Source organism: Cyclopterus lumpus, chromosome 17 (genome assembly GCF_009769545.1).
Source record: "Cyclopterus lumpus isolate fCycLum1 chromosome 17, fCycLum1.pri, whole genome shotgun sequence".
NCBI lineage: Eukaryota > Metazoa > Chordata > Actinopteri > Perciformes > Cyclopteridae > Cyclopterus > Cyclopterus lumpus.
Window position 1 is genome coordinate 20,979,428 of NC_046982.1, and position 20,770 is coordinate 21,000,197.

Consider the following 20,770-nt stretch of genomic DNA (forward strand, 5'->3'; position numbering starts at 1 on the left):
TCTTTATTGAGTCCAAATTCTTTGAATGTCAATGCATACTTGGTCAGCAAAGCCTAATCTGTAATTTTATGTAAAATTATAATTAATCCTCGATTTTATCGATTAAAACAAACGCACATATTGCAGTTTAAAAAAAAAAATTCCCCCTGAAGAAACTGCCAGTCAAAGCAACACATTAGGAGTTACTTGCTAAAACATGCAGCAATGGAAATTAGACATTTATATTAACTAATATTAAGGGTGTCACTTTGTCCTTTTCTTTCACGGAAGGGAACATGACGAGTACATGCCGTTAAATAACTAATTACCATTCACTTTAACTCACGCACCATCAGATTAACCCGCAGCTTTCCTCTGCTTGTTTCATTTCTCCAGAGAGATGTGGTGGGCGCTGTGGGTGCTCACCGCCTTGCTGGCTCTCTTCTGTACTCTGGACGTGTGGTACTTCCTCCGGGCCGCTGCTGTGATCCTCCGGGCCTGGTTCCAGCCTCCGATCTGGGACGTCACAGCGGAGCAGATCCAAACGGGCCGGGTCACCCCCCGAGACATCGACATGTGCCACATGAACAACGCTCGTTACCTCCGCGAGTGTGACTTTGCCCGCTTCTCCCTCTACATGCGCAACGGGGTGTTCAAGGCACTGCGGGCGCTCAAAGCTTCAATGGTCGTGGGGGCCACCACCATCCGCTACCGCAGGGCTCTGTGCATAGGGGAGGGGTACGAGCTGCGGAGCCGCGTCGTCACCTGGGACGACAAAGCTTTTTACCTGGAGCAGAGATTTGTGTCGGCGAAAGACGGTTTGGTGTGCGCCGTCATGTACTGCAAGCAGAGCGTCACACGCAGCAGCCCAGACAAGATCATGCAGCACCTGTGCAAGCGGAAGGTAAGGAGGCGAATAGTTGACACGCATGCCAATTGCACACTTTTTATTTATTCATTTTTTAATATTGAAGTACACTGACTCGTTGGTGCGCTCCTTGCAGGTGCAGTGCCCGGAGCTCCCAGAGGACCTTCAGCACTGGGTCAACTTCATCTCCGCCAGCAGCCAGGCCCTCAGAGCCGAGAGTGGACTAGACGAGAAGAACAAATGAGACATTTGCTTGGAACGGCTCTGAGATCGGCTTTTTGTACGACAGCTAATTTACCAGCTCAGGATTAAAAAAAAGGAAATTTGTCTTTTGTTCACGATGGCTTGACGTCATCACACTTGTGCCTACACATCTGAAATATAAGCCTTACTTTTTACCTGTCAACACTGGGATAACTGGCACATCAGCTTGTTTTGTAGAGGCTGGAAACAGATTATTTCAATAATAAAAAAGTAATATAATTGTATAAAGTGAATCTTTGTGTCTAACGGCGGCAATAAAACAGATGTTTGAAACACTACTGCGCTGTAATGCCTTCACTGTGCATATGGGAGCACTAACTTGCCCAATATCACAAATATAAAATAATTTAAAGTTTAAGATTTTCCATTGTAGGAACGTACTACCGCCACACGATGGCAGCAATGCACCACGAAGTCCTCTGCTGCCTTTAAACCCCTCAACGAAGAAGAAAAAGAAGAAGAATTAAGTGTCGTCACACACCCGGAAGTTGTGTCCATTCATTCTACCGGTTTCTTTTTAAGTTGTAACGCATCCGATGGTAGCACTCTCTTCTGGACGCACGGTAAGTTGCACAGCCGTAAAAAACCCACGTTGCGGTATTTGTGGTCATTGTTTAAATGTCCACGGGGACAGAACCATAAAAAAGAAATGGCGTCTTAACGTGTCGGAGAGTTTGGTCTCTCCTCTGCAAGGCCACCTACTGCTGGTAGCAGCTAAGCTAACAGATTTGGCTGTCACAGCAGGTTTGCGTTCATTTGGAGCGAGCTGAAAAAAAGGGGGAATTATGGGATGTGACGCTTCCGTGTTTTCAGCCGCAATAGTAAGCAGGACGTGTGTGTGTAAAAAAATATATTTTTTTAAATCCCTGACCTCTTGTCTCACATCTCCACTGACATTGATGAGGTCAGAGGTGCATTTGATTGACGTTAAATAGTGTGGTCCTGAATTTAGAAAACATGCATTCCTTTATGTTGGCACTATTTTTAGGAAATTGCTATATACTTTTGAACTCTATCCTATGATGCACTGCTGCACTAAGCCATATATTATGTTCTTACTTTATTTCCCCATATATATATATATATATACACATACAATCATCCCATACTCTCTTACTTTACCATATGATGTTAATATGTTACTGATTTCATAGCATATTCTGTTAAATTTATAATACAATTATATACAAACACTATGTACTATTAATAAAAGGTCCCATATCGTATGAAGTGAGATTTGTATGTTCTTTTTAATTATTATTATAAAACCGGTTCTATATCAATACTGAGACCATTTCACGGTTTGAAAAGTAAACTGTGTGTGTGTGTGTGTGACTGTCACAGCTGACAGGAAGTAAACATGGACCCAGTTGTTAACATCAAAGCATGTCCACATGTTCTAGTAGAAACCCACAATACAATATGAACTTGTTAGTGAGCACACCATCTTCTTTAATAGTATCACTCTCTTACCCTGTACACTCCTCCACGTGTCACTTCACCTTGCACTTTTACATCAAATACTTCTGTTATTCTATTCTTCTTTTAGTTGTGTGTGTCTCATTATTTATATTACTTTCTATTTATCGACCCCCGGGTTACCAATAAAGGAATATTGCATCTTATTTGGACTGTTCCAGAGAGATGTTGCTGCTGGTGCTGGGTGCCCTCCTCCTGCTCTTCTGCAGTCTGGATGTGTGGTACTTCCTACGAGGAGTCCAGGTGTTTGTCCAGGCGTGGTTCCAACCCAGAGTACGAGACATGCTGGCCGAGCAAAGCATCGACGGAACGGTCCTTCCCCACGATTTGGACTACATGGGCCACATGAACAACTCCCGATATCTAAGGGAGTGTGACTTTGCCCGCTTTCACCATTACATGCGAAACGGCCTGTTCATGGCGTCGCGCAAACTGGGGGCCAGAATGGTGGTCGGGGCTTCCACCATCCGGTACCGGCGCTCCCTGGCTTTCCGCGAGGCTTTTGAGATTCGGACGAAAATAGTGGGCTGGGATGAGAAGGCGTTTTACGTGGAGCAGCGCTTCGTGTCCAAGCGAGACGGGTTCGTCTCCGCGGTCATGCTCTGCAGGCAGAATGTGGTGCACTGCAGCCCGGAGAGCATCCTCGAGTTTGTCTGCAAGAGGAAGGTGAGGAAACCTGTTGAGAGACAAGCGTAGAGAGCGACTGTCATCGGGTTGCAGACGATGACCATTTTGAGCTTCTATTAATCTCTTGATTTTTATTTCATTTAATCAGCAATTTGTCAGTTTCACTTCCAGTGTCTTAAAGCCCAAAGTGGTAAAACAATCCATAATTCAGATAATGGACCTAGAAAAAGAATGACCAGCTAAATAGTTACCAGTTATATTTGAATCAACTGATTGATTGGTAGATTTTTTTTTCTATTTTAGCTCTACTGTTGCACTAAGAAGTGGAAAAAAAAAAAGTCCATGACTCATCACACCCACGGTTACATGTCACCAATAGTCAGAAATCAAAAAGCTATTCCGTTTTCTATCACGCAGAAGAAAAACATGACAAAATCCTCTGATTTTGGAAGAAAGGAATGTTTAAAACTTTAAACGCTTTAAAACAAGCTTGTTTCAAATGAAACGTCTGTCTATTAACCGCCAGCTCCAGGTTCCATTCTGCCGGTTTCCGTGTGGTAATGACGTGTTCTGTGTGCAGGTCGACTGCCCGGCGTTTCCCGAAGACCTGAAACACTGGATCAGCTTCATCTCAGCCAGCAGCCAGGCTCTGAGAGCAGAGAGCGGACTGGAAGAGAAGAACAAGTGAAGCCCGCATCCAGAGCGTAGGTCCACATATCATCTACACACACACACACACACACACACACACACACCCACACACACACACACATACAGTTAACGCCGTAGAGAGTTTCCATTTATCTCTGTTTTTGAGTTGATCCTTTCTTCTGTGTAATTTTTTTGTTTGATGTGAACAGAAATACTGAACTCACATGTGTGAAAAACTTGAACTATAAAAAGGGTATTTCCTCGTTTAAAAAAAAAAATTGATATGCATTTGAGATCATATGGAAACAATAACGTGACACAAGAAAGTAGCTTTGTCCTCCGCAGCTTATCGACCGGCTTTAGACATTCTCCATTTTAGCTAACGTTAGATAAGCATGTAGAGCCGAAGGTAATCTTCCACGGACGTCAATGCATGGTTTTTTATTTTCTTATTTTTTTTGTGCCTGTTTCTCTTGATTAGCCGTAGTTTACACGCTACAATTGCAGAGAATTATAACTTCTTTTTTTTTTAAACACAAAGGCGTAGGTGTGATGAAATACTTGAATGGACACCATGTGCTGTCAATTGTTTTAATCTTTCCATCAGAATGTTGCACAAAGTAAATAAACAAACATCAATTCCTGTTCACAAATCGGAAAAGGGAATATTTGACTTCTACGGGATGGTTTTGATCAGTACAGTGTTGTCCTTTTACGAACTGTATAATAATAATAATAATAATAATGCATTTAAAGGGCGGGCTTCGTGATTGGAATCGTGTGCAATTGTAAGAGAGAGCGCTCGTATTCAAATGAACGGGCATATCATATATATATATATATATATATATATATATATTAATGTGAGGTTGCTGGCAACTTTTCAAAACCTGCAACGCACGGGAAAGAAATATTGATGTGGGAGGACGCTTGGCCTTTTTAAAAATCTGAAACCTTCCCTTTTAATGCATCAAAAGCTTTATTTTGTGACCAAAGTAATGTATCGTTCTGTATGAAAGACCAAATCAATTGTTAAAGATGTATCTAACCTGTTATGTATGTTGTCGACACACTGAAAACTCTGCTTGATTTATTTATTGAAGTCTGAAGATATTCGCTGTCCTTTTCTCCCCCCCCCAACTTATATTATTTATGATCTATTGAAATGAGTTAATGTACCAAACTTTATTTATTGTGTTTGATAATTATTTAAAGGCATTTTAAATTAAAAAAATGCATTAGAAACTACGTTTCTGTGGCTTTTTAAGTGCTTGTTAGTCATAAATTGCCCGAGCTACTAAAGTACTGTGGTTTTTGCAGTATTTGCACGTCACTAAGTATTTACAGTATTCAAATTTATTCTTTTGATAAACATACATTACAAATTAGTAGGTGGAAGTACTCTTTTGGTTAATACTTTAATATTGCAGCTGGTAAAAGTAGAGCTGATAAAACCTTCATGCTCACACATTGACGTTTACATTACCGAAGTTATGGACTGACACTTTTCTTTACTTAATTATAATAAATAACCTTTTTAATTTACCATCATCCACTGTGTCCTTTCACATATTTGTCATAGCCTCAGAGTCGGGTTGTAACAGTTACATACACACGCACACACATACGCACACACACACATACGCACACACACACATACGCACACACACACACATACGCACACACATACGCACACACGCACACATATACGCACACACATACACACGCACACACACACATACACACACATACACACACGCACACACATACACACACACATACACACACACGCACACATACGCGCACACATACGCACACACATACACACACACACACACACACATACGCACACACACACATACACATACACACACATACGCACACACACACATACACACACGCACACACACATACACACACACACACGCACACACATACGCACACATACACACACACACATACGCACACACGCACACACATACGCACACACACATACACACGCACACATACACACACACACACGCACACACATACGCACACACATACACACGCACACACACACATACACACACGCATACACACACACATACACACACACGCACACATACGCGCACACATACACACACGCACACGCATACACACACACACACACACACACATACGCACACACACTACAGATGATAAATTATCATATTTTCATTTAACTGATGTCTGTATTGTGTATTTAGTGATTCGTTGATTAGTAACATATTTGTAATACGTCAAAACACAAACATACACAGGGAGAAAATAAGTTAACTTAATTGAAAATGCATTTTAGTTTTGGGGGAATGTAATTGATTTGATTTTAAAAGATTGTAACTTTAGAAGATAAACACTTGATTTATCTCATTAAGAGTTTCTTTCTACAGAATAATGATTGTGGATTTAACTGGTATGTTTACTCAAGTACTTCTATTTGAGGTACTTCTACTTGAGTATGTATTATCATGCACACTTTCTACTTCCACTCCATCTATGAGGGATTTATTTGTTATTTTTACTTCACTAGATTTATCTAATTGAACCGATTAGTTGATTAATCAATTAAAAAATAGAACTTCAAGATTTGATATTGACCAATTAAATCTTAATCTTTGGGTTGCTATGGAGTTCTCAAGGTGCACAGGGACCTATTATTTCATCTACACAAATCAAATGATCACGTTCTTTATACATTTTATATTTATTGGACTAACTACATAGAAAGTAATAATAATAACAATGATAATCATACAACAGCAAAGTATGTTCTCCCATGTAAATGACCAAAATGTTAAACATAAGGTTATTATCACTAACTTTATCTATTGATCCAACTATTATTCTGAACCTCAGGGTATCAATAGAGGGGCCTTACCACCGATGGCCTCTAGGGGGCAGTGCAGCCTCACGGTGGGCCGGGTCTCAGATGGACATTCACACAGATCGTCTATTCTTCATCTCACAGACAAACTTCTTTACAATCTGTTGAATAACTTTAGTGAGGTTATGGAATAACGTGATGACGTCTACCGTGTGATTCAGCTCTCCTGAAGAATAAGGCTCACCGACTAGAGTCGGTTCCTGTTGGCAGCTCCAAGGTCTAAGACTGGGTCTGGTAGGGCTCTTCTTTGACACCTGTTGAAGAGCGTGAGAGAGAGAGTGGGAGAGAGTGTATGTGTGCCCGTCAAGAAGGACCTCGCCCATCACCGGGTGTCTTCACATCGTTGTCTTGAGAGATCTTTCTCTGAGGGCGGTGGACCGTCATCATTGTCACATTTTTCCTGGCTGCAGAGAGAGAGAGCGAGAGCGCCAAAGCCTGTGAAGAGTCTCTGAGAGAGTTTATTCAAGAAATCGGTTCTGATGCTGAAGCCCCTCACCCAAGGGGGCGTAGGTTCGGTCTCACCATCGGTAGGACACTGCCAGCTTGCACTGAGGAGTTGGGTGTCAACTGGCGTTTTCTCCAATGCATCCGTTCACGATGGTGTGCTTTACTCGCTTGACGCGGATTAAAGCTTTCAATGGCATTCTTTCATTTACTAAATCCATTTAAGCAGAAGGCTGGGTCATTCTTTTTTCCCAAAGTGGTCTTTTTGATGGTTATGCTTTGACACACTCAAAACAAAGTATACCTTTTTCAAATTAGGGCTGTAATGCAGCCACAGATACTGACTGTACCACTTTGCCTGAAACCGTAACTTCTTGTGCTGAAGTTGCTGGACTCTGATGGGTTAAAGGTCAGGATGGTATGGTTCAGTCCTCGTGTCCAGGACTCTGCTACACTCGCTTCATGACGGTCACTGTAACTCAAACTGACTGTTCCCTAAAGAGCAAAGAGAACTTATCCTAGTCTGCACATGCATGTTTAACATAATAATAATTCACTTAAAACAGATAGACAATGTTTACACTGTCAGCCATGATAATACACCTCAACACAGAATAATGTACGACCTCACCTGAAGCCCTGATGGTCCAGCTGCTGCTTCCTGAATGCAAAAATTATGCCTTAATGAATGAATTTAGACCTTATGTGAGTAGTATATGTATTTATTTTGAAAGCAATTTAGAATATTTAGGTAATAGGTTCAGGTTTTATGGAACAGCCTTGTTTTCACAATCCAAAAGTAGATTCCCCAAACGTCCTACAGTTTCTTTGCTAATGCATGTTCAAGTGGTCATTCTTAACAACATGCCATGAGTAAGACCTCACCTGGAGCCCTGGTGGTCCAGCTGCTGCTTCCTCAACCTGCACTACATCTGGACTGAGTTTCTGAGTTTCCTGGATGCATTTCAAAGGGACGCAGGTTAGCACTGTGTGGGTAGTTAGCCTGCTAACGTTACTAGCTAGCTAACAACGACCCTCTGGGTGGTGAACACACTTCGGATATCTCTTTTCTTTTTTGGAGTCATTTTTCTATCTACAAAGCACAACAGGGTCATCATATCAATGCTGAGACCAAACGAAAATACTAATATGAATATATCTCACCGTGACTCCGGCCAGCTCTCTTTCTGCAAGTTACGATTCACGGAGTGTTTCTGACACTTCAGCCAATTAAATGACAGCATCGTGTCTCGAGGGCTCGTTGGAAAACGTGGAAATGTATTTTTCACTCTTCTGGGCGACGAACATAATATAGATAATAATACGAATGAGTTTGCAAATATATTGTGCACAATTATTTTTTCAAATTAACAAAATATTGGTGGGGACAATTGTGTCTTTCCCAACACTTTGGTTGTGACTCGTCCCTCTGGACCATATGCAAACCTACGCCCTCGCCATTGAGAGCCCTTCTCTCAAGCATTACGGGTGACACCAGGTGAGTCCCTGAGGGTTCAGGGCTTAAGGCCTTGGGGGCAGTATAAAAACCAAATGGGAACATGGTGGGGACCATTCCAACGTAAACATTTGGTCACCTAAAACTTTCCTAGACGTTCATGCATTTCCTCTGGCGATGACCTTGTAGCGCATAGCTGAACATTTGCAAACGCTTGCAATTTCTGGTGAACCACAAGGGAAGCATTCATGAGTTCATGTTCTACCAACTGGTTTCTTACAATAATACACCAGTGTGCTTCTTTCTCTGCCCTCCATGTCCTTCCTGGTCCAATCCTCTGATGAGGGATCCAGGTGAGTAATTCCAATCCAAAAGCCAACCAGCCCGTAAAATATTCACACCGCTTTAGTTCATCCTGTGTACTTCAGCTATTCTTCTCAACCTGGAGGGTCTGTGATAAGATTATTGTGTGAGGTAATGGAATTATTTATGGAATTTATAAACAACTTGTAGACGTAATGAGCTGCCTGCCTCTGAGCCATCATGCTTTACATGGAGACTAAATGAGTTCAACTCAGAGTTTGTCTTTAGATTTTAACTGAGTAAAACTTTGTAAATAAGGGAAACAAAGTTCATAATCCCAGCTCTTCTTCCTGGAATGAACCAAGCTTTAACCCCGCTCCCCCTTTTCTTCCTGCTCTCCAACAAAGGGAGCCCCACTGTGTCCATATCTTTCCCCTTCAGATCTACAGTTTTACAGATGGGTGTAACCAACATGGCGGTGAAGTGCAGCAGCTGACAGGCCCCGTTCACATGTTGTTAGATCAGAGCTCAAAGTGCAGTCGCTTCTGAGGAAGTGAAACTCAGACAGTCGTTGTCTTTGAGAGGTAAGATGGCGCAGGAACGAGTTCAGCTGATCAACATTGTATCTGTTATCTGTTATCTCTGCTCTCTGGATGAACATAAAGGCCACGACACCGTCTCAGCTGCAGCAGAAAGGACCGAGAGGCAGAGAGAGCTGGAGGGGAGTCGACTAAACATCCAGCAGAGAATCCAGGACAGAGAGAAAGACCTGAAGCTGCTCCATCAGGAGGTGGAGGCCATCAACCTCTCTGCTGATAAAACAGTGGAGGACAGTGAGAAGATCTTCACTGAGCTGATCCGTCTCATGGCGAAAAGAAGCTCTCGTGTGAAGCAGCAGGTCAGATCCCAGCAGAGAACTGAAGTGAGTCGAGTCAAAGAGCTTCAGGAGAAACTGGAGCAGGAGATCACTGAGCTGAAGAGGAACGACGCTGAGCTGAAGATGCTCTCACACACAGAGGATCTCAACCAGCTTCTCCACCACTACCCCTCACTGTCACCACTCAGTGGGTCTACAGACTCATCCAGCATCAACATCCGTCCTCTGAGATACTTTGAGGACGTGACGGCGGCTGTTTCAGGACTCAGAGATGAACTACAGGACGTCCTGAGAGAGAAGTGGACAAACGTCTCACTGACGGGGACTAAAGTGGATGTTTTACTGTCTGCACCAGAGCCCAAGACCAGAGATGGATTCTTAAGATGTTCACGTGACATCACTCTGGATCCAAACACAGCAGACACACTGCTGTTATTATCTGATGGGAACAGAAAAGCAACGATAATGATGGAACATCAGTCTTATTCTAGTCACCCAGACAGGTTCACTAGTTATTCTCAGGTCCTGAGTAGAGAGAGTCTGACTGGACGTTGTTACTGGGAGGTGAAGTGGAGAGGAGGAGGAGTTGATGTAGCAGTTGCGTACAAGAGTATCAGCAGAAAAGGGAACGGGGATGAATGTGTGTTTGGATACAATAACAAATCTTGGGCATTAAGATGTAACAAAAACAGTTGTAACTTTCAGTACAACAAAGTCCAAACCCCTGTCTCTGGTCCTCGGTCCTCCAGACTAGGAGTGTACCTGGATCACAGAGCAGGTATTCTGTCCTTCTACAGCGTCTCTGAAACCATGACTCTCCTCCACAGAGTCCAGACCACATTCACTCAGCCTCTCTATGCTGGACTTCATCCTTTCAGTTATGGAGACACTGCTGAGTTGTGTAATCTGAAATAGACCAAAGTCATTTAAGGGTGACTTAAAGGGTGACTTTCTCTGCAACTTTTTTCTGCATGAACATTTAGACTTTTTGTCTTTTTTTCATTTAAGCTCTAATTGTCTGATGAATATTTGTATTGATGCTTTTATGTTGTTGTTTCTCTTCGACTGCATGTTTCTGAAGAGAGAAAGCAGCAGACCTTCATTTGACAAAGATATTTGAGTTGTCTTCACTTTGTGAACTCATTGATCAAGAGTCATTTAACAGACTTTACTGATGGGATGTGAGAACAAACTAGAATGTTTACATGATGAATAAACAAACATGAACAAAGTATTGTCTTCTTGTCACTCAGTTTTCCTCCTGAAACACCAAAAAGTACAGAGTTCATGTTTAGAGCAGAAGAATATTGGTCAGTCAGTAAGACATCAGATATTGTGGACTTGATTCTTTACAATTATTACAATGGTCTTTCTTCAGAAGTCAGAGAAACTTTAACCCACCGCTTCAAACCTCACATTCCTGAAATACTATTTACAACCTGAGAGCTGATGAGAAAACAGTTTGTAAAGTGGATGCTCTTCTCTACCACCTTCCCCATGTTCCCTGAATGCAGCATCAGTGTTACAGGGGTTGACTCCTGTGAACAGACTGACATGGTGTGAAATTACATAACTTTAACCTTTTGGAAACCAGGATTTACACATTATAGACTGTGTAAAACATAACAATAAACATGAGCAAATATATTGATGTTGTACATCAAATTAAACAAGAGAATTTTGACTACAATAATCAGTAAGCCATTTCCACACAACTAAAACACCAACTGAAAGAATTATTGAAATATCATAATCAGAATTTTGTCAGGAGTCAGCCCACTCAGCACGTTTTCTGTACATGAGGCAATTCAAATTGCACAGATGGTGCCCAAATGCCCAATTGGCCTAATTAATCTGTACTAAAACCTCTCTAACTTTGTTCTGCTTTACTTTTTCAAAGTCAACCTTTGCAGAGAGACTGGTCCCATAGTGTGCTATGATCTCCGTGGTTTTTGACATTTTCTCTGCATCCTTCCAAGAGATAATCGTCCTGAAAGTGCTTTTTTTCTAGACAAACCTGAAAATTCAATTTGTGCTGTCTTTCATCTTTATTTACTCTTAACCAGTAACCAATATACTAATATTTACACATCTGAACAAAAGCACACATGGGTTGCCTTTATTATAACACCAACATTATTCAAATAGCCTTTGTGGTTGCTGAGATACACCCTTTTTTAGTTTGGGTATGTTATTTCGAGCAGCAACCTAAAAAATAGGTTGGTTTTCAAAAGGTTAAATGTCTCTTTTCTTATAGAGTTTGAAGCTGCCAAAGGCTCAGGAAAGTTTCTACATGTCTGAACATCACAGGAGGTTAACAAAAAAAAAAGGTTGTAAAAAAGAAGCACACACAAGAGGGCGCCTTGTGTTGTGCTGAGCAGGTAGTCTACAGGGCTTCTCTTGAACAGCCTGTTAACGTCCCTCTCCAGGATGGAGAGAGTCCTCGTTGGTGTCAGGACTGTCCCTTTGTCTTCCACAAACACAGGAGGATTCATTCAGATGGTTTAACATGCTGTTAACAAGTTGTTAGTGGAGTGAGGAGCTTCAGGAATGCAGTTAATCAATCACCTTTTCAGACAGAAGCAGAGTCGTTTACTGAGAACTGCTGTTGGAGTTTCTCAGAGGACAGTCGTTTGGTTTCTCTCATCGTCTCACTAAACCTGTACTTTGATTCTTTAACCCTGTCCTTGTCCTCACTACACAATTATTTTTCAGTGTTCAGCACCAGCTGTGTGAGATTAACTGTGAACTAAGGTTTTATTTATATATGTGTAATTAAAAAACAATATTTATACATTATTGGGTTTGTATATACCTTTTGTTGTCTCCTTTTTCAGATGTTAAAACTCGAAAAGTAGAATTTATATAATTGATGATTTGACATTTTGAATTAAATAAATTAAAAGAAAGGACTGAGAGGCAGAGAGAGTTGGAGGTGATTTGTAGTCAAACACAGGAGGATTTATTCAGATGGTTTAACATGCACAAGTCGTTAGTGGAGTGAGGAGCTTCAAGAATGCAGTTGTTCAATCAGAGACCTTTTCAGACAGAAGCAGAGTCGTTTACTGAGAACGGCTGTTGGAGTTTCTCACAGTACAGTCGTTTGGTTTCTCCCATCGTCTCTCTAGAACCTGTACTTTGATACTTTAAACCTGTCCGTGTCTCCAATCCTGAATGATTCTTCTGTGATCAGCCTCAGCTGTGTGAGATTAACTGTGAACCAAGGTGTTATTTAAATATGTGTATATTTAAAAACTTATATTTAAACATACAATATAATATATTTTTGTTTTTGACTTTTACATAAGGTTAAGAATCAAAATTTCAATTTTGTTCATCTTTTTTTAATAATCTTTACACGTGTGCTTTGAAGGACATATTGTATATTCTACCCAATATTGGTTTGAAATCTTTTAAATAGTATTAGTAATATAAACATGATATAATTAAATAGAAACAACACAAACAATAACACATTAATGACATATTTTGTTTAACAGAAACAATATAACAACAAACATAAAACTCTGAATTAAGATTGTAGTTATTTGGTTTATAACTTTATAAATAATCAGTGTAAACACTTTCTGTTCTAATTATAGTTACTATCCTCTGTCTCTTTATTTACTCATTCTCATTCTTTTAGTTTTAAAAGTGTTGTATAAATAGTTTGTTATTTTGCTAGTAACAAACATTGCTTGTGTACTTAATGATACTTTGTTTAGTAGCCCAGACCGACCAATGCTTTAACATCATTGCTCTCACCGGGCTGCCCCCCTCCCTCCCCACCTTGCTGCTGTCCAATCACATGAGAGCTTGGTAACCCCTCCCTCTTTTTCTTCCTCTAAAACACAGGTAGCTCCACTGTGACCACATGTTGGCTTCTTTGGAGCAGAAACCTCATTCAGTGAAGACTAGTGAATGAACAGGAACAAAAATCAGATTTTTGAACCAAATTCACACAGTCTTGGCCACAAGGACAAAATGGCAAATAAAAGAATTAAGCTGGACCAGGAGACCTTCACTTGTTGCATCTGTCTGGATCTCCTGAGGGATCCGTTGACTATTCCCTGTGGACACAACTACTGCATGAACTGTATTAAAGACCACTGGAATAAAGAGGACGAGAAGAATCTCTACAGCTGCCCTCTGTGTAGGCAGACCTTCACACCGAGGCCTGTCCTGCTGAAGAACACCATGTTGGCAGTTTTAGTGGAGCAGCTGAAGAAGACTGGACTCCAAGCTGCTCCTGCTGATCACTGCTATGCTAGACCTAAAGATGTGGCCTGTGATGTCTGCACTGGGAGGAGACTGAAGGCCTTCAAGTCCTGTCTGGTGTGTCTGGTTTCTTACTGTGAGAAACACCTTCAGCCTCATTATGATGCACATCCATTCAAGAAACACCAGCTGGTGGACCCCTCCAACAGACTCCAGGAGAACATCTGCTCTCATCATAATGAGGTGATGAAGATCTTCTGTCGTACTGATCAGCAGTGTATCTGCTACCTCTGCTTAATGGATGAACATAAAGGCCACGACACCGTCTCAGCTGCAGCAGAAAGGACCGAGAGGCAGAGAGAGCTGGAGGGGAGTCGACTAAACATCCAGCAGAGAATCCAGGACAGAGAGAAAGACCTGAAGCTGCTCCATCAGGAGGTGGAGGCCATCAACCTCTCTGCTGATAAAACAGTGGAGGACAGTGAGAAGATCTTCACTGAGCTGATCCGTCTCATGGCGAAAAGAAGCTCTCGCGTGAAGCAGCAGGTCAGATCCCAGCAGAGAACTGAAGTGAGTCGAGTCAAAGAGCTTCAGGAGAAGCTGGAGCAGGAGATCACTGAGCTGAAGAGGAACGACGCTGAGCTGAAGCTGCTCTCACACACAGAGGATCTCAACCAGCTTCTACTCAACTACCCCTCACTGTCACCACTTAGTGAGTCTACAGACTCATCCAGTATCATCATCCGTCCTCTGAGATACTTTGAGGACGTGACGGCGGCTGTTTCAGGACTCAGAGATGAACTACAGGACGTCCTGAGAGAGAAGTGGACAAACGTCTCACTGAAGGTGACTGAAGTGGATGCTTTACTGTCTCAACCAGAGCCCAAGACCAGAGCTGGATTCTTAAAGTATTCATGTGATGTCACACTGGATCCCAACACAGCAACCACATGGCTGTCATTATCTGATGGGAACAGAAAAGCAAAAGTAATGAGAGAAGAACAGTCTTATTCTAGTCACCCAGACCGATTCAGTAGATGTGATCAGGTCCTGAGTAGAGAGAGTCTGACTGGACGTTGTTACTGGGAGGTGAAGTGGAGAGGAGGAGGAGTTGATGTAGCAGTTGCGTACAAGAGTATCAGCAGAAAAGGGAACGGGGATGAATGTGTGTTTGGATACAATAACAAATCTTGGGCATTAAGATGTAACAAAAACAGTTGTAACTTTCAGTACAACAAAGTCCAAACCCCTGTCTCTGGTCCTCGGTCCTCCAGACTAGGAGTGTACCTGGATCACAGAGCAGGTATTCTGTCCTTCTACAGCGTCTCTGAAACCATGACTCTCCTCCACAGAGTCCAGACCACATTCACTCAGCCTCTCTATGCTGGACTTCATCCTTTCAGTTATGGAGACACTGCTGAGTTGTGTAATCTGAAATAGACCAAAGTCATTTAAGGGTGACTTTCTCTGCAACTTTTTTCTGCATGAACATTTAGACTTTTTGTCTTTTTTTCATTTAAGCTCTAATTGTCTGATGAATATTTGTATTGATGCTTTTATGTTGTTTCTCTTCGACTGCATGTTTCTGAAGAGAGAAAGCAGCAGACCTTCATTTGACAAAGATATTTGAGTTGTCTTCACTTTGTGAACTCATTGATCAAGAGTCATTTAACAGACTTTACTGATGGGATGTGAGAACAAACTAGAATGTTTACATGATGAATAAACACACATGAACAAAGTATTGTCTTCTTGTCACTCAGTTTTCCTCCTGAAATACCAAAAAGTACAGAGTTCATGTTTAGAGCAGAAGAATATTGGTCAGTCAGTAAGACATCAGATATTGTGGACTTGATTCTTTACAATTATTACAATGGTCTTTCTTCAGAAGTCAGAGAAACTTTAACCCACAGCTTCAAACCTCACATTCCTGAAATACTATTTACAACCTGAGAGCTGATGAGAAAACAGTTTGTAAAGTGGAAGCTCTTCTCTACCACCTTCCCCATGTTCCCTGAATGCAGCATCAGTGTTACAGGGGTTGACTCCTGTGAACAGACTGACATGGTGTGAAATTACATAACTTTAACCTTTTGGAAACCAGGATTTACACATTATAGACTGTGTAAAACATAACAATAAACATGAGCAAATATATTGATGTTGTACATCAAATTAAACAAGAGAATTTTGACTACAATAATCAGTAAGCCATTTCCACACAACTAAAACACCAACTGAAAGAATTATTGAAATATCATAATCAGAATTTTGTCAGGAGTCAGCCCACTCAGCACGTTTTCTGTACATGAGGCAATTCAAATTGCACAGATGGTGCCCAAATGCCCAATTGGCCTAATTAATCTGTACTAAAACCTCTCTAACTTTGTTCTGCTTTACTTTTTCAAAGTCAACCTTTGCAGAGAGACTGGTCCCATAGTGTGCTATGATCTCCGTGGTTTTTTGACATTTTCTCTGCATCCTTCCAAGAGATAATCGTCCTGAAAGTGCTTTTTTTCTAGACGAACCTGAAAATTCAATTTGTGCTGTCTTTCATCTTTATTTACTCTTAACCAGTAACCAATATACTAATATTTACACATCTGAACAAAAGCACACATGGGTTGCCTTTATTATAACACCAACATTATTCAAATAGCCTTTGTGGTTGCTGAGATACACCCTTTTTTAGTTTGGGTATGTTATTTCGAGCAGCAACCTAAAAAATAGGTTGGTTTTCAAAAGGTTGAATGTCTCTTTTCTTATAGAGTTTGAAGCTGCCAAAGGCTCAGGAAAGTTTCTACATGTCTGAACATCACAGGAGGTTAACGAAAAAAAAAGGTTGTAAAAAAGAAGCACACACAAGAGGGCGCCTTGTGTTGTGCTGAGCAGGTAGTCTACAGGGCTTCTCTTGAACAGCCTGTTAACGTCCCTCTCCAGGATGGAGAGAGTCCTCGTTGGTGTCAGGACTGTCCCTTTGTCTTCCACAAACACAGGAGGATTCATTCAGATGGTTTAACATGCTGTTAACAAGTTGTTAGTGGAGTGAGGAGCTTCAGGAATGCAGTTGATCAATCACCTTTTCAGACAGAAGCAGAGTCGTTTACTGAGAACTGCTGTTGGAGTTTCTCAGAGGACAGTCGTTTGGTTTCTCTCATCGTCTCACTAAACCTGTACTTTGATTCTTTAACCCTGTCCTTGTCCTCACTACACAATTATTTTTCAGTGTTCAGCACCAGCTGTGTGAGATTAACTGTGAACTAAGTTTTTATTTATATATGTGTAATTAAAAAACAATATTTATACATTATTGGGTTTGTATATACCTTTTGTTGTCTCCTTTTTCAGATGTTAAAACTCGAAAAGTAGAATTTATATAATTGATGATTTGACATTTTGAATTAAATAAATTAAAAGAAAGGACTGAGAGGCAGAGAGAGTTGGAGGTGATTTGTAGTCAAACACAGGAGGATTTATTCAGATGGTTTAACATGCACAAGTCGTTAGTGGAGTGAGGAGCTTCAAGAATGCAGTTGTTCAATCAGAGACCTTTTCAGACAGAAGCAGAGTCGTTTACTGAGAACGGCTGTTGGAGTTTCTCACAGTACAGTCGTTTAGTTTCTCCCATCGTCTCTCTAGAACCTGTACTTTGATACTTTAAACCTGTCCATGTCTCCAATCCTGAATGATTCTTCTGTGATCACCCTCAGCTGTGTGAGATTAACTGTGAACCAAGGTGTTATTTAAATATGTGTATATTTAAAAACTTATATTTAGACATACAATATAAAATATTTTTGTTATTGACTTTTACATAATGTTAAGAATCACAATTTCAATTTTGTTCCTCTTTTTTTAATAATCTTTAAACGTGTGCGTTGAAGGACTTATTGTATATTCTACCCAATATTGGTTTGAAATCTTTTAAATAGTATTAGTAATATGAACATGAATTAATTAAATAGAAACAACACAAACAATAACACATTAATGACATATTTTGTTTAACAGAAACAATATAACAACAAACGTAAAACTCTGAATTAAGATTGTAGTTATTTGGTTTATAACTTTATAAATAATCAGTGTAAACACTTCCTGTTCTGAAATATGTGTATATTTAAAAACTTATATTTAGACATACAATATAAAATATTTTTGTTATTGACTTTTACATAATGTTAAGAATCACAATTTCAATTTTGTTAATCTTTTTTTAATAATCTTTAAACGTGTGCGTTGAAGGACTTATTGTATATTATACCCAATATTGGTTTGAAATCTTTTAAATAGTATCAGTAATATGAACATGAATTCATTAAATAGAAACAACACAAACAATAACACATTAATGACATATTTTGTTTAACAGAAACAATATAACAACAAACGCAAAACTCTGAATTAAGCTTGTAGTTATTTGGTTTATAACTTTATAAATAATCAGTGTAAACACTTTCTGTTCTAATTATAGTTACTATCCTCTGTCTCTTTATTTACTCATTCTCATTCTTTTAGTTTTAAAAGTGTTGTATAAATAGTTTGTTATTTTGCTAGTAACAAACATTGCTTGTGTACTTAATGATACTTTGTTTAGTAGCCCAGACCGACCAATGCTTTAACATCATTGCTCTCACCGGGCTGCCCCCCTCCCTCCCCACCTTGCTGCTGTCCAATCACATGAGAGCTTGGTAACCCCTCCCTCTTTTTCTTCCTCTAAAACACAGGTAGCTCCACTGTGACCACATGTTGGCTTCTTTGGAGCAGAAACCTCATTCAGTGAAGACTAGTGAATGAACAGGAACCAAAAACAGATTATTTGATCTTTAACTCAAGCTCTGCTACCAGGAGAAATGGCAAATAAAAGAATTAAGCTGGACCAGGAGACCTTCACTTGTTGCATCTGTCTGGATCTCCTGAGGGATCCGTTGACTATTCCCTGTGGACACAACTACTGCATGAACTGTATTAAAGACCACTGGAATAAAGAGGACGAGAAGAATCTCTACAGCTGCCCTCTGTGTAGGCAGACCTTCACACCGAGGCCTGTCCTGCTGAAGAACACCATGTTGGCAGTTTTAGTGGAGCAGCTGAAGAAGACTGGACTCCAAGCTGCTCCTGCTGATCACTGCTATGCTAGACCTAAAGATGTGGCCTGTGATGTCTGCACTGGGAGGAGACTGAAGGCCTTCAAGTCCTGTCTGGTGTGTCTGGTTTCTTACTGTGAGAAACACCTTCAGCCTCATTATGATGCACATCCATTCAAGAAACACCAGCTGGTGGACCCCTCCAACAGACTCCAGGAGAACATCTGCTCTCATCATAATGAGGTGATGAAGATCTTCTGTCGTACTGATTAGCAGTGTATCTGCTACCTCTGCTTAATGGATGAACATAAAGGCCACGACACCGTCTCAGCTGCAGCAGAAAGGACCGAGAGGCAGAGAGAGCTGGAGGGGAGTCGACTAAACATCCAGCAGAGAATCCAGGACAGAGAGAAAGACCTGAAGCTGCTCCATCAGGAGGTGGAGGCCATCAACCTCTCTGCTGATAAAACAGTGGAGGACAGTGAGAAGATCTTCACTGAGCTGATCCGTCTCATGGCGAAAAGAAGCTCTCGTGTGAAGCAGCAGGTCAGATCCCAGCAGAGAACTGAAGTGAGTCGAGTCAAAGAGCTTCAGGAGAAGCTGGAGCAGGAGATCACTGAGCTGAAGAGGAACGACGCTGAGCTGAAGCTGCTCTCACACACAGAGGATCTCAACCAGCTTCTACTCAACTACCCCTCACTGTCACCACTTAGTGAGTCTACAGACTCATCCAGTATCATCATCCGTCCTCTGAGATACTTTGAGGACGTGACGGCGGCTGTTTCAGGACTCAGAGATGAACTACAGGACGTCCTGAGAGAGAAGTGGACAAACGTCTCACTGAAGGTGACTGAAGTGGATGCTTTACTGTCTCAACCAGAGCCCAAGACCAGAGCTGGATTCTTAAAGTATTCATGTGATGTCACACTGGATCCCAACACAGCAACCACATGGCTGTCATTATCTGATGGGAACAGAAAAGCAAAAGTAATGAGAGAAGAACAGTCTTATTCTAGTCACCCAGACCGATTCAGTAGATGTGATCAGGTCCTGAGTAGAGAGAGTCTGACTGGACGTTGTTACTGGGAGGTGAAGTGGAGAGGAGGAGGAGTTGATGTAGCAGTTGCGTACAAGAGTATCAGCAGAAAAGGGAACGGGGATGAATGTGTGTTTGGATACAATAACAAATCTTGGGCATTAAGATGTAACAAAAACAGTTGTAACTTTCAGTACAACAAAGTCCAAACCCCTGTCTCTGGTCCTCGGTCCTCCAGACTAGGAGTGTACCTGGATCACAGAGCAGGTATTATGTCCTTCTACAGCATCTCTGAAACCATGACTCTCCTCCACAGAGTCCAGACCACATTCACTCAGCCTCTCTATGCTGGACTTCATCCTTTCAGTTATGGAGACACTGCTGAGTTGTGTAATCTGAAATAGACCAAAGTCTTTTAAGGGTGACTTAAAGGGTGACTTTCTCTGCAACTTTTTTCTGCATGAACATTTAGACTTTTTGTCTTTTTTTCATTTAAGCTCTAATTGTCTGATGAATATTTGTATTGATGCTTTTATGTTGTTTCTCTTCGACTGCATGTTTCTGAAGAGAGAAAGC

General features: G+C 41.0%; 4 protein-coding genes and 1 pseudogene across 4 annotated transcripts in view; all 5 read left to right on the top strand.

Annotated features, from left to right (window-relative positions):
- The window catches only part of them6 (thioesterase superfamily member 6), a 2,199-nt gene extending 810 nt beyond the window's left edge, over window positions 1–1,389 (top strand). Inside the window, exons 2-3 of the mRNA XM_034555777.1 lie at window positions 376–883; window positions 984–1,389. Coding sequence (XP_034411668.1) covers window positions 380–883; window positions 984–1,091 — 612 coding nt within the window. The 5' untranslated portion in view covers window positions 376–379 and the 3' untranslated portion in view covers window positions 1,092–1,389. The remainder of the gene's footprint in view (window positions 1–375; window positions 884–983) is intronic.
- A 183-nt stretch (window positions 1,390–1,572) lies between these two features.
- Window positions 1,573–5,113, top strand: si:ch73-52e5.2 (protein THEM6). The gene is made up of 3 exons (XM_034556525.1): window positions 1,573–1,674; window positions 2,752–3,256; window positions 3,798–5,113. The coding sequence occupies exons 2-3, from the start codon at window positions 2,756–2,758 to the stop codon at window positions 3,903–3,905; spliced, it is 609 nt and encodes a 202-aa protein (XP_034412416.1). The 5' UTR covers window positions 1,573–1,674; window positions 2,752–2,755; the 3' UTR covers window positions 3,906–5,113.
- A 4,401-nt stretch (window positions 5,114–9,514) lies between these two features.
- Window positions 9,515–10,790, top strand: LOC117746977 (tripartite motif-containing protein 16-like). Its single transcript, XM_034556343.1, has one exon. It carries the CDS (start codon window positions 9,566–9,568, stop codon window positions 10,766–10,768), a length of 1,203 nt encoding a protein of 400 aa, XP_034412234.1. The 5' UTR covers window positions 9,515–9,565; the 3' UTR covers window positions 10,769–10,790.
- A 3,047-nt stretch (window positions 10,791–13,837) lies between these two features.
- On the top strand, window positions 13,838–15,511 carry LOC117746976 (tripartite motif-containing protein 16-like). The gene has a single exon (XM_034556342.1). It carries the CDS (start codon window positions 13,838–13,840, stop codon window positions 15,509–15,511), a length of 1,674 nt encoding a protein of 557 aa, XP_034412233.1.
- A 3,413-nt stretch (window positions 15,512–18,924) lies between these two features.
- Window positions 18,925–20,598, top strand: LOC117746816 (annotated as a pseudogene).
- The last annotated feature ends 172 nt before the right edge of the window (window positions 20,599–20,770 follow it).

What these genes read in the sequence shown, in the direction of transcription:
- si:ch73-52e5.2 (XM_034556525.1), top strand. Translation starts at nt 2,756, where the DNA reads ATGTTGCTGCTGGTGCTGGGTGCCCTCCTCCTGCTCTTCTGCAGTCTG. An exon ending in AGTTTGTCTGCAAGAGGAAG is followed by an intron (nt 3,257 to 3,797) that starts GTGAGGAAACCT and finishes TTCTGTGTGCAG; the next exon opens with GTCGACTGCCCGGCGTTTCC.
- LOC117746977 (XM_034556343.1), top strand. Translation starts at nt 9,566, where the DNA reads ATGGCGCAGGAACGAGTTCAGCTGATCAACATTGTATCTGTTATCTGT.
- LOC117746976 (XM_034556342.1), top strand. Translation starts at nt 13,838, where the DNA reads ATGGCAAATAAAAGAATTAAGCTGGACCAGGAGACCTTCACTTGTTGC.